Source organism: Camelus ferus, chromosome 1 (genome assembly GCF_009834535.1).
Source record: "Camelus ferus isolate YT-003-E chromosome 1, BCGSAC_Cfer_1.0, whole genome shotgun sequence".
NCBI classification, from domain to species: Eukaryota; Metazoa; Chordata; class Mammalia; order Artiodactyla; family Camelidae; genus Camelus; species Camelus ferus.
Window position 1 is genome coordinate 11,078,698 of NC_045696.1, and position 18,464 is coordinate 11,097,161.

Sequence of the window (18,464 nt, forward strand, 5' to 3'; positions counted from 1 at the left end):
ATTCATTAAAACAGAACAAAACCAAAAACTAGTCTGCATTTCAGAAGGGAGGGGTCATTAAAGAGCATTTTCAGATCAGGAGATGCCCATGGGAGGTTCGTGCCTGCAGAGCCAGGAAGCCTGTCTCAGGAAAAGCGCAGGGCCCAGCGGCGGGGGCCGCAGCCACAGGACTTCTCTTGCGCTGTCTGCTCATGTCTTACAGATGACAAACTCCTCTAGTTGCTAAAAACAAAACCCTGCGCTCCCTCTACCCCAGAAGCTCTCTCCAGCCTTATCTCTTTCCTTCACTGTCAGGTCTGGAAGGGTCCTCTTGGCCCCCACCTCCACGGCATCTTCCCTACCTATGTCCCAGCCATCCCTCCATGGGCCTCTATCCAACACACACCCTGGCACGGACTCCTTCCCTCAGGTCACAGGGACCTGCTGCTGCCCTAGCCAAGAGGCGGAGCTGGTCCTAATCCTGCCCGTCTCTGGAACACTCTTGTTGGACGGTTCTGCACCCTGACCCTGGCCGCCTGGTACCCGTCTCCCCCATTTGTCTCTGACTGCTTCACCCCGTCCCGCCCAACGTGAGCTCCTTCCGGAGCCTGGGCTCTTGCTCTCCACCTGCACATTCTCTCTGGGCCCACCTCCACCTGGACTGTCAGAGAACCTTGAACTGGGCTGCTCTTTTCAGCTCCTGTCATGGGTTTTGCCTTTACTATCTTCCAGGAGCCTCTCCGCCCTCATGTCTAGACCTCATTCCTCACATCCTCCACCCGCCCCACCCTGGACACCCAGGCAGCCCAACCAAAGCCTACTCTTCTCCCACATCCAGCTCTCCGTGACGGCCACCACATCCCCTGGGAGCCCAGCCAGCAGCCCCGGCTCCCTCCTTCTCCGAGCATCCTCCCGGTCTGACGCTCATTCCTCCTCAGTCTGAATCATCCCTTCTCAGTCCCCAGCCAGAGCCTCAGCTGCAACCCTGTCACTTTTACAGGATGTCTCCCTCCCTCATTTTCTTCCTCTCCCACTGCTCCTCCCCTTTGCCCTCAGAATGCTCTTTCCAGTCATATCATTCCCCAGCTTAAGATCTGGCTCCCACTCACCTGACCCATAAGATCAAGTTCAGCTCCTTAGAATCATGCACAGAAACCCCTGATGTGACTCACTTCCTCTCCCCTGGCTGCCGTTCTTCCGTCCCAGCCCATGTCCCCAGCCTGCAGAGCCCTGCGTGTCCAGAGAGCCATGCTGTGAACCTCCAGGTCTCTGAACCTTTGTGTGTGCCCTCTTGCCTGCTTGCAACACCCCTATGGTCCCTTCTCCATCACTCCCACCCCTTGGGCTGCAGCTCGCAGTTTTCTTCTCTTTGTTTCTACTGATCCTTGTATGGCTTGTATCTCACAGCTCCACTTATCTGCTCCTTTTTCTGCCTCCAGACTAGATGGGGACCTCTTGTTCCGGCACCTTATATGAGGCCTAATGCTCAATAAATAGTCAAAGAATTACAGAAGAAAAGAACGAAGGTAAGGTTCCAACCTCCATCCCTTCTGAATCTCCACCCAGGCTCTGGAGACCTGCTTCTGATGCCCTTATCACCAGGTGTTTGAATACTGCCCAGAGGAAGAAAGTCTTGAAATAGATTACTCAGGGAGAGGGGGGAGGGGTAAATCAGCAGTGGGGTACAGGGGGTGCATGACAACCAGTGTGAGTGGGGTGCGAGAAGGACTCAAATGGGACCAGAAGCAAGAGAAACACCACGGCTTCACCCCCGTGCTCCTGGCAGCATTATTCACAATAGACAAGACGTGGGTGGACAGACACACAAGATGTGGTCTGTACATGCAATGGAATATTATTCAGCATTAAACAGGAAGGAAATTCTGGAATACGTTACAATGTAGATGAATCTTAAGGATATTATGCCTGCTGAAACAAGCCAGTCACAAAAGGACAAATACTATATGATTACCTATATGATTATATGAGGTAGCTACAAGAGTCAAATTCATAGAGACAAAAAGTAGAATGGGGGCTGCTGGGGGCAGGAGAGAAAGGGGAATGGGGGTTATTGATTAATGGGTACAGAGTTTCAGTTTTACAAGATGGAAAGAGTTTTGGAGATTGGTGGTACAATGTGACCACACTTCATATCACTGAACGGTACACACAGAAATGATGGTAAATTGTTTAAGTTGTTTCAACCACAATTTTTTTAAAAAATTGTATTTTTAAATACCCTGGCTTAATTGTGAAGCTTAAATGAATTTTTCATAAAGTGCTTAGAACACTGCCTGGCACACAGCAAACATGCAGTAAGTGTTAGCTCTTATTAATAAAGGGGAAGGAGAAAGGATGAGGGAATTAAGAATGTGGTGGAAGAGGAGAGGCTTTGCAGATGAATGAAGAAAATGGGATGGATGGAGGAGGACACTCAAGCGGTATTCAGGGAAAGGGTCAACATCATGCAGATACCAGTTCTTCCCAGATGGATCCAGAGAGACCCAACTTAATTCCAACCCAAATCCCCACCGGTTATTCATGGAATACAAGCTGATTCTAATATTTATACAGAAAAAAAGGCCAAGAAGAGTCAGGACTCTTCTGCGGAAGACAAATGAGGTGAGGGCACGTGCCTCCCCAGATACTAAGACTTGTCATGAGTCTGTAGACGTTAAGACAGTGCAGTGCCCCAGGATACAGATATAACTGATGGACCGAAAGAGAGGACCTAGAGATTGAGCTGGGTGTGTGTGGGACTGTGGTATGGATGAGGGTGGCGTGGCAGAGAGGTGGGCAGTAAAGGGAGGGTGACGTATATGCATTGATGGCACATCTGGTTATCCAGAGGGAAAAAGCAGGATTGCATCGCCATACAAAGATCAATTCCGGATGGACTGAAGATCTCCATGTGAAAAGCAAAACTTTAAGAAAAAAAATAGGATAACAGTTTTCTGATCTTGAGATAAGAAAAGATTTCATAAATAAAATACAAAAGCACTAACTAAAAAAAAAAAGAATACTGATACGTTTGATTGTGTTAAAATTAAGAACTACTGTTCATTGAAATACTTCATAAAGAAAGTAAAAGACAAACCACGATGACCAGAGGCAGGGGATTGGGGTGAGGGGGAACGGGATGAAGGCAGTAAAGCTACAAACTTCCAGTTATAAGATAAATAAGTCCCAGGGATGTAATGTACAACATGATAAATATAATTAACTCTGTTGTATGTTATATATGAAAGTTGTTAAAAGAGTAAATCCTAAGAGTTCTCGTCACACACAAAAATTTTTTTCTATTTCTTTCATTTTGTGTCTATATGGGATGATAGCTGTTCACTTATTATGACAATCATTTCATGATGCATGTAAGTCAAACCATTATTCTGTACACCTTAAATTGATACAGCAATGTATATAAATTATACCTCGATAAAGCTGGAAGAAAAAAATTACAGATGGTAAGAAAAAAAAAAAGACGTAAGCCACAAAGGGAAAGATGTTTTCAATCAAAAGATTCAGTGCTTCTACAAACAAATGCAAAATAGATAATCCAATTTTTTTAAATGGCCAAAAATTATAAGCGGGCAGTTCGCAGAAGAGGAAACATCTGACACATATATGAAAACACTTAATCTTATTAGTAATCAGAAAAATGCATGTTAAGACCACAGTGATGGCACTTTATGCCTTCCAGATGGGCAAAAATGAAGAGCCTGCCAGTGCCAGATGCAACTCACTGGAAACTCTTGAACGTGGCTGGTGGTTGTGTCCCTGGCCATACACGGGCATCTTTAAATTTGAACATTTTTATATCCTAAGACTCAGCAGATTGACTCCTAAGAGACCACCATGTGCCTTTCCTGAAACCCTTCAGGATTTACAATTCTTCTGATTTTAGGGAGGTAATCCTACACACGGGGCAGTGGCCCATAGTCAAATACACTGTTATCTCTCCCGTGAAATACACAAGTATGCACGTTAAGTGAGATCAGTGAGGACCAACGAAAACCTCACATTCATCCTGGTTCCATCAGGTTTCTCTGCCACATGAATTTTAAAAAAAATTCTTGTTTTTTTCAGAGTTTTGGACTTTCAGAATTGTGATAAGGGGCTGCAGACCTGTACCTGAGAGGAAGTGTGACACGCATGCTCACAAGGAAACATACACAAGAGTGTTCAGGGCAGCACAGTGCTTACCAGCAAAAACCTGGAAACAGCCCAAATATCCATCGTTATGAGAATGAAAAAGTATGCAATGTCATTCATCAGCGCAAATGATTGGACCATAGTTACACACACACAGTATGGATGAAACAATGTTAACTGAAAAAGGCTAGTCCCAGAAAATGACATGCAGTTAGACACCATCAGTATCAGACAAAAAAAGAAAGAAACAAAGACTTAAAAAAAAGTATGTAACATACATACTTATGAAATAAAACAGGTGTGACAAAGGGGAAGAAATAAACACAAATCTCAAAATAACTGTCGCCACTTGGCGGGACGGGGGCTGGTGCAGCGGAGTAGAGGCAAGTTATCTGTAGGCTTCTAGTTGTTTGTGGTGTAAAACATGATATTATTGTGCTTTACAACTTGCATAAGTGTTATATATATTGTTTTGTGTATATCAATTGTATTAGATAATTTAAAATTTAAAAATGGACTATTAAAGCCTTTTTCAAGAAGACCTTTCTCCCAGAAATCTTTTAGACAAAGTGGGGACCAGAGACGGTGGAGGCAGAGTCAGGTAATAACAATGCCAAAGGAAATAAAAATAAAACTATTTATTTGTTGGCATATTGAGCCAGAAATGTCTCACAGAGGCACAGAGAAAGCAGTAACATCTGGTAAAAATTTGAACAAAGGGAAAGAGAGAGGAAGTTAGGTGAACAGAACAGCAGTTCCACATCCGTTCTTTCTCCCTTTAGTCTCCTTAAGCTGTCAATTCAAACGATGCTGCTAGAGTCAACTTCTAAAAGTGCAGCTCTGGTGACGTTCCTTCCCTGTTCATGCTGAAGCCCCATGAGGTGGGAGAAGCCTGGATCCGAGTCACTGCCTGGAGAGTCACCCAGAAGAACCACCCACGCTCCAAGGACAGTGATGTGAGCAAGAAATAAATCTTCACCGGGTTAAGCACTGAGTTGTTTGTGATGACAGCTAGTGCTAATTACCTTGACTAATGCTTAGCAGGATGGGTAACTTGCCCAAAGCCTCAGTGTCTGGGGGAAGTGTGGGCCCTAGATCCCTGCCTGGTTGACATTAAATATGTGCCCTTAAATATGAGTGTTCTACTTAGGCAAGCCCAGGAAAACATACTGGGGGAATCATGGGCTCAAACTATTTGGTAGGAGACAGATGGTACAAGGGTGGGCTATGGCGATGAAGAAATGAGGGGCTCTGGATCCTGAGAGTCAGCTCAAGAAGGCAGAGGCGTTTCCTAATGGACAGTATAAGTGATTAAGGTATAAGTGAGTGTGAGGAAAAAAGGCAGGTGTCAGGTATGCAAGAATGATTGGCACATGTCAAAGATGCGGCCCAGCTGGAGGAAACCAAGGAGGCAGCTTAGGGGAGGAGAAAGTCAACAACGGGACAAAGCATGTATCCATAAGTCATGGTTTCAGAGTGGGCCACGGGAAAACGTGCTCTGGATGGATCTGGAAGGGAGGAGGTGCGACCAGTAAGGTTAGTAGAGTAAAAAGATCACCAAGGAGGGCAAGAGCCAGCCCCACGCTGAGGGGTGAGTGGGAATTCAGCGGGTCTGGAGGTGGCAGGGGCCCTGTGGTTGGCTGCTTATGGACAGAGGCACACGTGGGGGGTGACAATGGGTCAGGAGATGCTCAGGGGGCCCAGCAGAAGGGGAATGAGGATCAAGGATGCTTTCACAGAAATAGATTGGGGGCCAAAACCATAGACTGATGAGTCCCCTAGAAAAAAGGGTCAGAAAAAGAGAAGCAAGAGCCTCTAAGAAAGAGATGAGTTCATGGCCCAGGTAACTTAACAGGCTGCACATGGAGACCAGGGCTAAACATGTGAGTCAAACAGGGGAGCACAGCATCTGACCCGACCAGCCCTTGATGGGTAGTTCCTCTTCCGAGAGCACTGGTACTCAAACTGTGTTCCAGGGAACCCTGTTTCCTGAGGAGGCACCTCAGGGACGCGTAGCCAGAGCAAGGTGGGAAGCTCACTTCTAGGGGACACTCCACCTTTATCTCTTATATTAACTGGAAATCTGTGAAAAGGTCCAGCTGAAAGGAAGGATTGGTGGCTAAACACTAAAAAGTTGGAAAGGATGTTCTGAAGAAAAAGAATTAAGTATATATATAAATGATATCTTTTTGTCTATATAATGTGTATATATATTCATATATATAATTATATGGAGCATGTATAAATGTACCATGCATACATATATGTATATGTCTGTATAAATATATGTATACATTTTGTTACAAATCTAAATGTATAAATGTTTTATATATATATATATATACACACATACACATATCTAAACAGGCAAATGGTGAGAAACAGTACTATAAAAACACTTGATCTGAATTGAATGTATTCATGACAGTTCTGTTTTATTTTGCTAAGTGCAGTTCCTTAATACCTGATCACTGGAGTGCTGGGCATACAGTAGGCACCTAAATAATGTATAAATTAGTGGACTGACATGGACACCACCTAATGCAAACATGCCATATATCTGGCTTTAGAATCTGTGTGTGTGTTGGGGGTGGGGGGCTGACCTGTGAGTTCAAACCTATGCTGAGAAAAGCTGCCTCGAGGGGCCTCAGGAAGCTGTCATCCTTCTGTTGTCCCCAGGTTAGCTCTTCTGGGCAATTCGCTCTGGCTTGGAATAGACCCATCGTTACTCTGACTGCTCCTGAATATACCAGTCCAAAGGATGCATCCTGCTGAACCTAATTTGGCAGGTCCTCATGAATGAAAGGAAAGTGGACGGAGCAAGTCAAGCAGCCAATGAAGATGGAAGGAAATGTTTTAGGTGCCAGAAGCATCAAATACGTCTCTGTGAAGAGTAAAGAGTGGCAGAAAGAGCAGTGGGCATTGTCCGGGTCCCAGCAGACCACCCATGGCTTAAATCAGACACTCTAAAGTGGGCTTGATGAGGAGGCTTTACAGAAGTGTGGATGGGATGTGAATGCCTTGCAGGATGGTGTGGGACCCTGGGGCAAAGAAGGGCAGAGAGATGCTAGCACTCCCAAGCCTGAGTGGCAAGGGCCGTGGTTTCCAGAACCCAGAGGGGGACATCCCCCGGGGAGAGGGCTGCTGCACGGAGCGGATGCCGGCCACGGGCAGTTGTGGTGCTTATGGTGTGCTGTGTTATGTTAGCTGTTTTTTGTGCCTGGATCTCTCATTGGACCGAGAGCCCCCAGAGGGCAAGGGGGCACGCTCTTCTCTGCGGTTTGCCCAGCACCTGGTATCTGTTCAATACATTCAGACTCTTCCATGTAGCATGAGGAACGCCTTTGTCACTGTCTTTCTGTGAGGTTCGTACAAAGCCACTGCAGAAGTCAAAGCCCGCATAAACATGAATGGTTCTCAGCTTGAATGAAACACCTCCTGTGGTTAAGATTCCAGAAGACCCTCTGCCCGTGGCAGCTGTGAGGAGGATGGAGCAGTGGACGTGTCATTCCCCTTGCTAAGCCAGTTTCCTCGGTTGGATCATGAAGATCTGAGGAGATGACTCCTTGGTTGGCATGACTACTGAATAAATGCTACATTTAAAGGGTCCAATGCCAGCACCCAATGTACGTCAGTTACCATTACTGACATTGGGCCACTTACGTTAGATGGGAAAGTGGTACTTCTGAAAAAGGCCTTTGGGACTTAGATAACTGATAGTCTAAATTACATGCCTTCTTTGAATCCTGTTAAGTCAAAACAAGCATATATAGTTTGGTATGAGCAGACCTAAATATTAAAGCTGAACCTGGGAATAGGAAAAGAAATAAAAATAAAAATGGAAGGAGAATCGCCAGGATGGTAGCAGGGCATGTGTTTGGTTGATGGGAAAGAGATGGGGGATTTTTTTCTCTATAGATTTTAAGATACTTCCCAAGCTTTTACGAGTTTACACTGCTTTGAAATGAAAGCGTACACAATGAACTTCTTACAAAGAAAGATAAAATTCATGTCTGGAGAGACGACAGCTTTTGAATATGAGGGTCTCTGAGGCGATTTTTTCAGAAATGTAAATTTTTCTGCAAATGTAAGAATAAACTGTTCTTTTGTAGAACTCAACTTGCCCCAGAAACCGTGACGTTTATCTAGAAGTAAAGAGATATTCTTTGAATTTTCTTCCTGTTTTTTTTTTTTTTTTTTATTGCTTTCAGAGGCACAGAGTTGATTGTGGATATTTTTTTTTGTCTTCAGGAGTCTCATTATTATTTGGGGTTCTTAGCTAAGCACATTTATCCATTGAAAAAAACCCTAAAAACTCAAGAGATTTGAGAATGAGATGTATGATTTCTGTATAAACTTCCTACACTGGGAAGACGCAACAGTCTGAATTATGAAGTTACTCTTAGAAGTCTGATAAACTTAATTTTTTCTGTAAACTATTGTTTTTTCCTGTTTCAAAATAAATACATGTTTGTAGTTAAAAAACTTGAAAATCACAAATAATGCCAAAACCAGGAAATTAAAAATCCCCAGCAAATCTCACTATTAAGGAGGAAACAGTTAATCTTCAAAGAACATCCTTCTAGTCACTTTTCTACGTGTAAATGGGATTATACACATATTACTTTGTAAGCTACTTTTTTCCATTCCTAACGTATTTGTAAAAATTTTAATATAAGCATCATTTTAAAGAGCTGCGCAGTTTCTCATGGTGTAGATATACCAGATCTACCGGCAGTATGTTCTTGGTAGACATTCAGATGATTTCTGTTGTTTGTTATTATAAAGAATTCTACGTGGAACATCCTTAGAGCCAGGTATTTGCATACACATGTGGTAGTTTCCAATTCTTGGAAGTCGATCGCTTTGTCAACAGGTATTCAAAATATTAAGGCTTTGGATACACGCTGCCAAACTGTTATGCAGAAAACTTGTACCAACGGGTGCTCCTGCGGAATTGTGTGTAAGTCCTAGAAACTTAATATTTTCTTAGGAGGTGTGCCTGATCATATTCTTTAAGGCTAACAGAGGAAGCGGAGGCCAAAAAGACTCCCATTTATAAGATCACAATCCTCTTGGACCCAGGAGGTCTTGTGACTAGTGTGATTTACAGAGGCAAGCTTTTGCACTCATAGTTACCCTGGGAGCGAAAGAATTTATCTTGGTGAAAGTGAAAGAATCCACAGTGTGTTTTCAGGAAGAGGCCCGAGGTAATTCAGGCCCCACGCGGGTATGACCATTTCCTTGTTGACGCTGAGCTCTGAACCATTGGCAGGATTCTTTGCTTTTCTTTTTTTTTTTTTTTTTTTTAAATGGTTATTTCCCTCCCAGACTGATTTTGTTTGCATCCTCTCTTCCTGGCAAACTACCTTCCACCCCAATACATGTGATAACAAGATACTCAACCATTTAATTTGTATTTTTTTGGCGACCGTTTAACACTGAAACTGAAGTTAATCGCTCTTTACAACCTGTGTTTATTTAGATAATTAGGTTGGTTGCTCTTAAGAGAGTCTGCCTTGGCAGTGGGAGCCCCTGGCACCTTGATCTTTAGCTGAAAAGTCCAGGCCTGCCCACACTTGGCCTTGGGGCGGCCTCAGCCCAGCCTTTGAGGTGCATCGTGTGGTTTTCTCACTCTCTTATTAAGGAAATAGAACCCCTGGAGCCCACCCAGAAAATGTATCTGCAGCAGGAAATGACGTGCCATGGTGGACGCCCCCCCAAGGGACCTTCCTGAAGGCCGGCTTTCCGAAGTTCACGCCCAGGTCTGTGGCAAGGCTCACTCCCCTCTCGTGCTAGGATGCTGTTTCGCTGGTGCTTATCTGGAATCGATGCCATCCATTATTTTCATACCTTTCTTTCAGTTTCTTTCTCTTCCACTAGACGAGGCGTAAGTTCTGATGGATCTGGTTGCTCCTTGGCAGCCAGAGCGGTCACCAGCCTTGCTGGTCTTCTCTTTGGCTTGACAGCGCTGATGGTCAGCCTTCATATCCCAAGGGCTGTGGTAACAAGGACCACAAACTGGGTGACTTAAAAGACAGAATTTTGTTTCATTTCAGTTCTGGAGGCTGGACGTCCAACATATGAGGAGGGTTGGCTCCTTCTGAGGCATCTGTCCTTAGCTTGCAAATGGCCGACCTCTCCCTGTGTCCTTGCGGGGTCTTCCCTCCACAGGTGTCTGTGTCCTCCTTCCCTCTTCTTGTAAGGACTGCAGTCATGCTGGGTTAGGGCCCTCCCATACGACCTCAACTTAACTGAGTCACCGCTTTAAAGGCCCCATCTCCCCCAAACATTCTGAGGTACTAGGGGTTAGGACTTCAACAAAGGAATTTTAGGCGGGACACAATTCAGCCCTGAACAGCCCCAAGACCGCCTCTGATGGTCTCCACTTCCTGGAATTCACATCCTGTGTAGCCTCCTCCCTCAACAAATGAGCTGGTCGGTGTGACCCAGAGTCTGGTGGAGGGGAAGGTGTGTGGCTTCCTTTTATTCTTCCACCTCACAGGCCCTGGGAGAGGCCAGCTGCTGTGTTGCGAGGACACTCAAGAGGCCCCGGTGGGGAGAACCAAGGCCTCCCACTGACAACCAGCACCCGCTTGGCCGCCACAGGAGTGAGTCACCTTGGACGTCCAGCCCTCAGATGACCGCAGCCCAAGACGACGTCTGAGCTGCAACTTCACAAGACCCCACGAGACCCCAAGCAAGAACTTCCCAGCTAGGCTACCCCCAGGAGCCCTACGCCACAGAAACTGTGAGGTAATACATGTTCATTTGTGTTTTAAGCCATTAAATTTGGGAGTATTTCATTACATAGCAATAGAAAACAAATACACATTTTGAAATGTGGAAGTGGGTTGTCAGGGTAAAAAAAACCCTAAAAGTATGGAAGTAGCTTTGGGACTGGGCAGTGGGCTTGGGTTGGGAGGACCTTGAGGAGACTGTTGGTGAAAGTCTAACGGCCTTAGAGACAAGCCCAGCACCCGTAACCTCTGTCCCCCGAGGCCAAGCGCATCTTCAGGGCAGAGCTCCCCAGCTTCAATGGTGGACGCACACAGGCACGCTGAGTGTTCCTGCTCCAGGCTTCCCTCGGGCTCTTGACTTTGGCACTGGGCAGTGCCCCCCTCCCTGTACCACACAGATATAATTTCCTGTGTGTGATGACGTGGGAAGGCTGGGAAGCACTGTTCAAGTCCAGGGTGTGGCGTGTGACCAGCGCCTGACCATGGCTGTGCCTGCCCTGATGCATTCCAGACGGGGCCAGCTTAGAGCATCACGCATGGTACATGGAGGCTCTGCCCACCCTCCTCCAGGCCCAGACCCGGAGACGGGGGCCTTGCTGAGGAAGCGTGAACACCCTTATGTCCCTGGGAATGTCCAATAGGAGCTTGGGTCCCACTAGGGGAGGTGCTGACAGCCAGGCCTCGGGCAGCCCTGAGGATCCTTGTGGGAGCATGATGGTGTCATACCATGACTTGCGAGCCCCAGGCACATGCCCCGACTTCCACAGCGGCGTCTCTCTCACCACCACCACTCAGGCCTTCCTCCTGAACTTATCCTATGAAGTACACAGAAGCAACCAGCCCTTTATAACAAACCCAGACTACGACTACGAGTTCAGAAAAAACACAGGGTGGGGTTAGGACACTTACAGCAGAAAAAGTATGTAAAGGGCTAATGTCTCCACTCTGCTGCAAGCTCATACAAATTTATGAAAAAAATTAAGACCTCAACAACAATAAAAAAAGGACAAGGGCTAGAGATACAATGTGCGTAATCACAAATATAATAACCACAAAAACATGGGGAAATGCTCAAAGTCATTGATAATAAAAAAAAGCAACTAAAAATATATAGAAAGACCATTTTAGACCTATTAACTTGGAAACATGAAGTAAAAATAATACACAATGTTGCCAAGTTTGCAGGGAGACCTGCAGCTCCATGCGGATGTTTACACATATAAATTGGTATGAAAAGGTTTTGGAAAGGCCTCTGGCGGTACAGATGAAGACTGTACACATGCCCTCTTTTGGTATAAAACTTCTGGGAATTTATCCCAAGGAAATAATCCAGAAGGAAGAAAGAGCTATAAGCACAAGTTCATTATACATTGTTTATGATATTTGAAAATCAGGAACAATGAAAACAAACAACCCAATTAAAAAAATGGACAGAAGACCTAAATAGACATTTCTCTAAAGAAGACATACAGACAGCCAACAGGCACATGAAAGGATGCTCAAGATCACTAATTAGCAGAGAGATGCAAATCAAAACTACAGTGAGGTACCGCCTCACACCAGTCAGAATGGCCGTCATTAAAAAGTCCACAAACAATAAATACTGCAGCAGGTGTGGAGAAAAGGGCACCCTCCTACACTGTGGGTGGGAATGTAATTTAGTGCAGCCACTATGGAAAGTAGTACGGAGGTTCCTTAAAAAACTAAAAATAGACTTACCAGATAATCCAGCAATCCCACTCCTGGGTATATGTTGAGAGAAAACTCTAATTTGACAATATACATGCACCCCGATGTTCATAGCAGCACTATTTACAACAGCCAAGACATGGAAGCAGCCTAAATGTCCATGGACGGACGACTAGATAAAGAAGTTGTGGTATATATATAGACAATGGGATACTACTCAGCCAAAAAAAAGGAATGAAATAAGGCCATTTACAGCAACATGGATGGACCTAGGGATTATTATACTAAGTGAAGCAAGTCAGACAGAGAAAGACAAATATCATACAATATCACTCATATGTGAAATCTAAAAAAATTTATACAAATGAGCTTATTTACAAAACAGAAAGAGACTTAGAGACATAGAAAACAAATTTATGGCTACCAAAGGGGAAAGAGGGAGGGAGAGAGGGATAAATTAAGAGTTTGGGATTAGCAGATACAAACTACTGTCTATAAAATAGATAAACAACAAAGTCCTAATGTAGAGCACAGGGAACTACATTCAGTATCTTGTGATAACCTATAATGAAAAAGAATATATATATATGTGTGTGTATGTATAACTGAATCACTATGCTGTATGTCAGCAACTAACACATAACTCAACCAAATTTCAATAAAACTAAAATTTTTTTTTTAATTTTAAAAATCAGGAACAATAGAATAATCTAGCCACTAGGGAATGATTAAGTAAATTACACACTGCATCCCTTTAAAGTGAGTAATTGACATTGTTAGGATTTTGTTGGCCTCTTGGAAAACCACGCATGATACGAAGTTAAATTTGAGAACAGAATTCAAATGTATCTGCTTTAGAATTGCCATTATGTAAACACTGTTCTCTGCTCACACACTGGGACTTGGAGGAGCTCTTGAAAAGAAAAGTCTTTTCATTTGATGGGTAACATTTGTGGCTGAATCTTTTTCTTATTTCTAGTCAATATCATTACAGTGCTTGTGCAGATCCACAACAACCGTGATAACAGTCATCTTTTAGGAAGAACTGGAAATGTTCGCTCACAGCTGGTGCCTGAGGGCTGAAGCCACACTTCGCTCCTCTTCCTGACTGTGTACTGAGAGCTTCACCACGTGTCCTCCCAGCGGGGTACCTCTGAGCATGTGGGGTTTCACCAGACTTTAGCTTACACACAAGAGGAAAAGGACAAATATCACCCCTCAAAGGCTCACGGTGGCTTTCAGGAGCCAACTCCCTTGGCTTTTAGGCAATCATCCTATCAAGCTCATGTCAGGCTCCAGGGTTAAAAATAAACAGCCCTTTCTCCTTCTTCAAAGCCTGAGGCCGAGCTGCAGTAATAACTAGGAACACAGAGCAGAGAGCACACACTGGCGGCCCGGGGACCGGATGTAGCCTGTAGGCATGTTTTATTTGGCTCACACAGTGTTTTAAAAGTCAGAAATTTTCACATTAAAAAAAAAATTGGATTTCCAGCATCTCATGAGAGGCTGGAAGCTGTGACGACACCAGGCCCACATTCCAGGCCAGCAACCATCTGCTCGCAGGGTGCCTCACTTGGGCGGGGCTCTGATCCATTCATGGGGCTCAAATTCACATGGGCACCTACTCTGAGCCAGGCCCTGCTCTGGTTGCAAGAAAGGGACAGACATCACCCCTGCAGTGCTCACCTTCTCCCGGGGAGAGAGACCATATGCACATAAGTACCTATTTCCATGTTATAAAGACAATCACACAGATGGTGGGGGTTCGGGGGGACAGCTCTAGAGGGACGTTAGAGACAAGGTAATGTGCTGGAAGGGTGCCTTGGAAAACCTCTCTGAGATGATGTCTGAGTTGATTCTTGAATGACAAGATGGCGCTGGCCAAGCAAAGATGTGGGGTGAGAACATTCCAAAGGAAGAACTTGTGCAAAGGCCCTGGGGTATAAATGAGTGTGGAGTGCTCTAGAGGTAGTGAAGGAAGGAGAGAGAGAGGCAGGACCACAGCTGGGAGAGTGGATTTATTCTAATTACAGTGGGCAGAGTGGAGGGCTTTAAGTGGGGTGGGGGGGATGTGATCTCATTTGATTTAAATAAAACCCCTCTGACTGCTAAGTGAAGAAGAGACTAAGTAGGGGGGAGGAAACCGGGGGTTTGGGAGGCCAGAGACTAGTCAGCAGGCAGCCCAGATGGTCCAGGTGAGAGAAGCTCAGAGCGGGCTGGGAGCAAATAGGCTGGATTCAAGATGCAAAGTGCAGGGAGAGCCCACAGGACTTGCAGAGGCAGTGGGTGGGAGACGGGATCAAAAGAGGGTGCTTTTTAAAGGGAGCGACGTTGATGTGTGTATACAGGAGGGAAAACTGATGATTGTGGGGGGCAAATATGCCAAGTGCAATTTGGAACCCTCATGTACAGTCTACCTGGGCCAAGGAGGGGACAATTTCTTAGCACGTGGTTAAATCAAGAAAATGTGTCAGCGCAAGCAGCCAATGGTTCACATTTTTGCACACATGCACAGTTCTACTTAACCTGGGAGGTAAGAACAGAGTCAAAGCTTCTGAGTGAGGCTGGGGGTTGAGATGAACGGGCATTCAAGATGGTAAGATGGATGGGGATTCAAGATGGTAAGATGGATGGGGATTCAAAACGGTGAGATAGATGGGTACTCAAGATAGCGAGATGAACAGGCATTCTCAAGGACCCTTTCATTTTCCCTTGAAGCCCCTTCTCACTGCAGAGCTCAGGGCCAGCAGGTCTCTGGCATTTGGGCAGCAGTTCATAAATGCAGTGAAGAGTGTGATCCTCTCTAAAGAAGGTATTTCACACCAGTGGAGAAAAGGAGGATTAGTCATTAAATAGAGCTGAGACAAAAAGTTGTCATCTGGAATAAAAATTGGATCCATAAAAAAAAAAGGAGAATGTGATCCTCTGCCTCACAGGTACCCAAGGGGCAGTGGGCAGAAGCTCTCAACTGTGAGGGGTGGGAGGGGAGGGCAGAGGAACAAGCAGGCTGTTTTTGCCCTACAACTTGGCCAGGGCTCAAGCTTTCAAAACTGAACAGCAAAGCCAAGAGCAGTCTTCCATTCACAGACCTTCCTCGAGTCAACAAGGCTTACTCATGGCATCAGAACAGCTGGCTGACCTGAGGATTCCTCAAACTCTCTACGGAAACCTGTCTTCTAGCCATGGTGTCTGCTAACGCTTCCTTTGGCCGATGACTTTCCCCTTTAAACCTAACTCCCATCCATCTTCCCAGGAACCTAAGGCAGCGATTCACGGAACGTAAATCATTCAGCCTGCGTACAGATCTGCCTACTTGGTTGACCACCTTCTGCTCAAAAGAACCGCTGAAATAGATGTTACTGACTGCTGTCTCCCAAACACATGTGGCTAAGCTAGACTTAGAAGGCTCAAGAAATGGGGGGCCCACACCGATATTAAGAATTAGAGTTCCTTTTTGTAGAAAGAGGTCAGATTACCTTGTCCACCTAAGCAAACCAGATAATTCACGGAGCCCTAGCAGCATGTTCAGAAAGACGGAGATCAGATTTGCTTGTTAGAAGGCTGCGTCCAGCCACCCTGGGGAAAAACCATGCCTAGGACTGGAGGGACTCCTGTGATGGCCAGGCAATGGTCCCTTGACCTAATGGAGTAGCAGGAACAAGAGCGGAGGGGGTGGAGACACTCTGAACACATGGAGATTTATATGAGAGGGAGAATGGAGTTTCCAAACCAGCGGGTCACTTGCTGGGCCACGGGGCATGGACAGACAGCAGGAGCCACCCTCACAAGTGCCTCTCTGCCCATGTGGCAGCCAAGCCTGTTAAGACAGAAGCTAATTAAGAGTGACTGGATGCCCAGATAGAAGGACCTTTCCTCCTGAACACTGGGTGAGGGACCTGGGGATACACGTGACACAAGTTCCTTGTGAATCATGTTTTGCCTGAGAGTTTGACTGTGTAGATAGGGCACTTTATGTTCTTTTTTGTTTTTTCTTCAGAGCCAAGATATTACTTATACATGAATGTCTTTTTAAAATTAATGTTTAATTTCACATGTGATCCATGAATCAATTGGAGCAATTTAACACATTAAAGAGCTCGTTTTAGATTTGATGAATAAAGTGAAACTTTCTTGGGAGGTTTCATTCACAACAGGGTCTGTTCTCTCTGGTTATAGGGTGGGTGAAGATCATGGTTAATCTCTTGTGTCATTCTGGTGAGGCTATTTGCCCAGCGGTTTGGTCAAACATCAGTCTAGATGCTACCGTGTAAGTATTTTTAAGATATGAGTAACATTCAATCAGCAGAGTTTGAGTAAAGCGGATCACCCTCCACAACATGGGTGGACTTCAACCAATCTACGGGAGGCCATAAGAGTAAAGACTGAGGTTTTCCAAAAAAGGAATTTTTTTCCAGGCTGCAACACAAAAATTCTGCCAGGATTTCCAGCCTGCTGTCCTGTGGAATTCACATTCAAGACTGAACATCAACTCTTACCTGAGTTTTCAGACTGCCCGTCTGCCCTGCAGATTTCAAACTTGCCAGCCCCCACAACTGTGTCAGTCAATTCTTTAAAAACCAGTCTCTTTCCATCTATAGATCTCCTCTTGGCTCTGTTTCTCTGGAGAATCCTGACTAATAATAACACAGAGTGACTTTGAAGGCTGGAGTTTCCAGGCATATCCTGGCCATTCACCTCTCAGCTCCAAGCTCAGACTCCTAAGAAGGATGACTTGTTGAGCTCTTCTTGACCCTGGACACAGCCTCAGGGCCTTGTACAAGCCCTTCCTTCCACCTGGACACCTTCCCCAGGTGTCTGCAGCCTCATCTCCTCTGCTCTGCATGCTCATCACCCCAGAAAATGGAGCTTCCCTGCAGCACCCACCCGGCTTCCCTCCTTCCCTTCCCCACACGCGGTTCCCTTAGCGCCTATCCACACCTGAAATACAACATGTTAGCTTGTTTGTTTTCTGTTTTCTCATTGCCTCCCCATCCACTGCTGGAAGGTCAGCTCCATGTAGACTCTGTGTTTATCACTGATGACTCTTCCATGCCTAGAACGGGCCCTGCATACAGCAGGCACTCAATGACTCCTTGGTGTAGACTAAATGAACCACAGATGGATTCAGGCAGGTGGGGCAGAAAGAGGCAGGACCCTGGTGGGTGGTTTCCCCCTGCCCTTGACCTTCCCTCTAATCCAGGTGCCAGCCACTGCGTGGCTTCCTTCCCTGGGGAGACAGAGACGTAACCTACTCAGACAGCACCCTAATAACAGTCACATAGAAACACCTACCAAAAGGGGGGAGCCGCTCGGCTTCCGAGGAGCAGACGTCCCTCTCCTGGGTCCTCCTGCCGTAGGTCGCAGAGTAGATGTTGAGAAACTTGGATTCGTGGCAGTGCAGTTTCAGCTCGTGGTCTTCACACACGGTTTTGTTTTTTAATTCATCTGAAGCAGAAACAAAAATTGGCGGCACCATCACCTTCTCGCAGAAGGAATCGGTGAGCACCTCCCACATCCCGCCGTGCCCCGTCTGCTGTGGGGCTGCACCCCAAGAAGCAGACAGTCGCTATGGCCCTGCCTGCCTTGGGGTCTCTGACCCTGAAATCTCTTTGCAGGAAGAGGGTGAGTGGCAGCCTGTCGGCAAGTGCAAAGCCCCAGGAGTTAAACTACGGAGCAAACGGAGGAGGAGAGACGCCTGGACGAAGACCTCGCCAGGGCTAGGTTCCGGGTCAGGCGTGGCCGTAAAGGAAGTTTCTCTCTCTCTCCACTTGAGGTCACACATTCCTTAACTGAAGGGAGCCTTTTCTCAAATGCTGTCTTGAGACCCATACAGGTAAAGACCAGGAATTACCTGATAGAAAATTAATTTCAGGAGGGAGTCCGGCTAAGCCTCACCACCCAACT

The 18,464-nt window shown here is 45.7% G+C and overlaps 1 protein-coding gene across 8 annotated transcripts in view; it reads right to left on the reverse strand.

The window, feature by feature from the left end:
- EVA1C (eva-1 homolog C) overlaps positions 1–18,464 on the reverse strand; it is an 81,530-nt gene that overhangs the window by 19,633 nt on the left and 43,433 nt on the right. For 7 of the 8 annotated variants that reach the window (XM_032476260.1, XM_032476206.1, XM_032476178.1 and 4 more), the window contains one exon: positions 17,853–18,005. In XM_032476260.1, coding sequence (XP_032332151.1) covers positions 17,853–18,005 — 153 coding nt within the window. The remainder of the gene's footprint in view (positions 1–17,852; positions 18,006–18,464) is intronic. The other variant, XM_032476153.1, reaches the window with a different exon arrangement.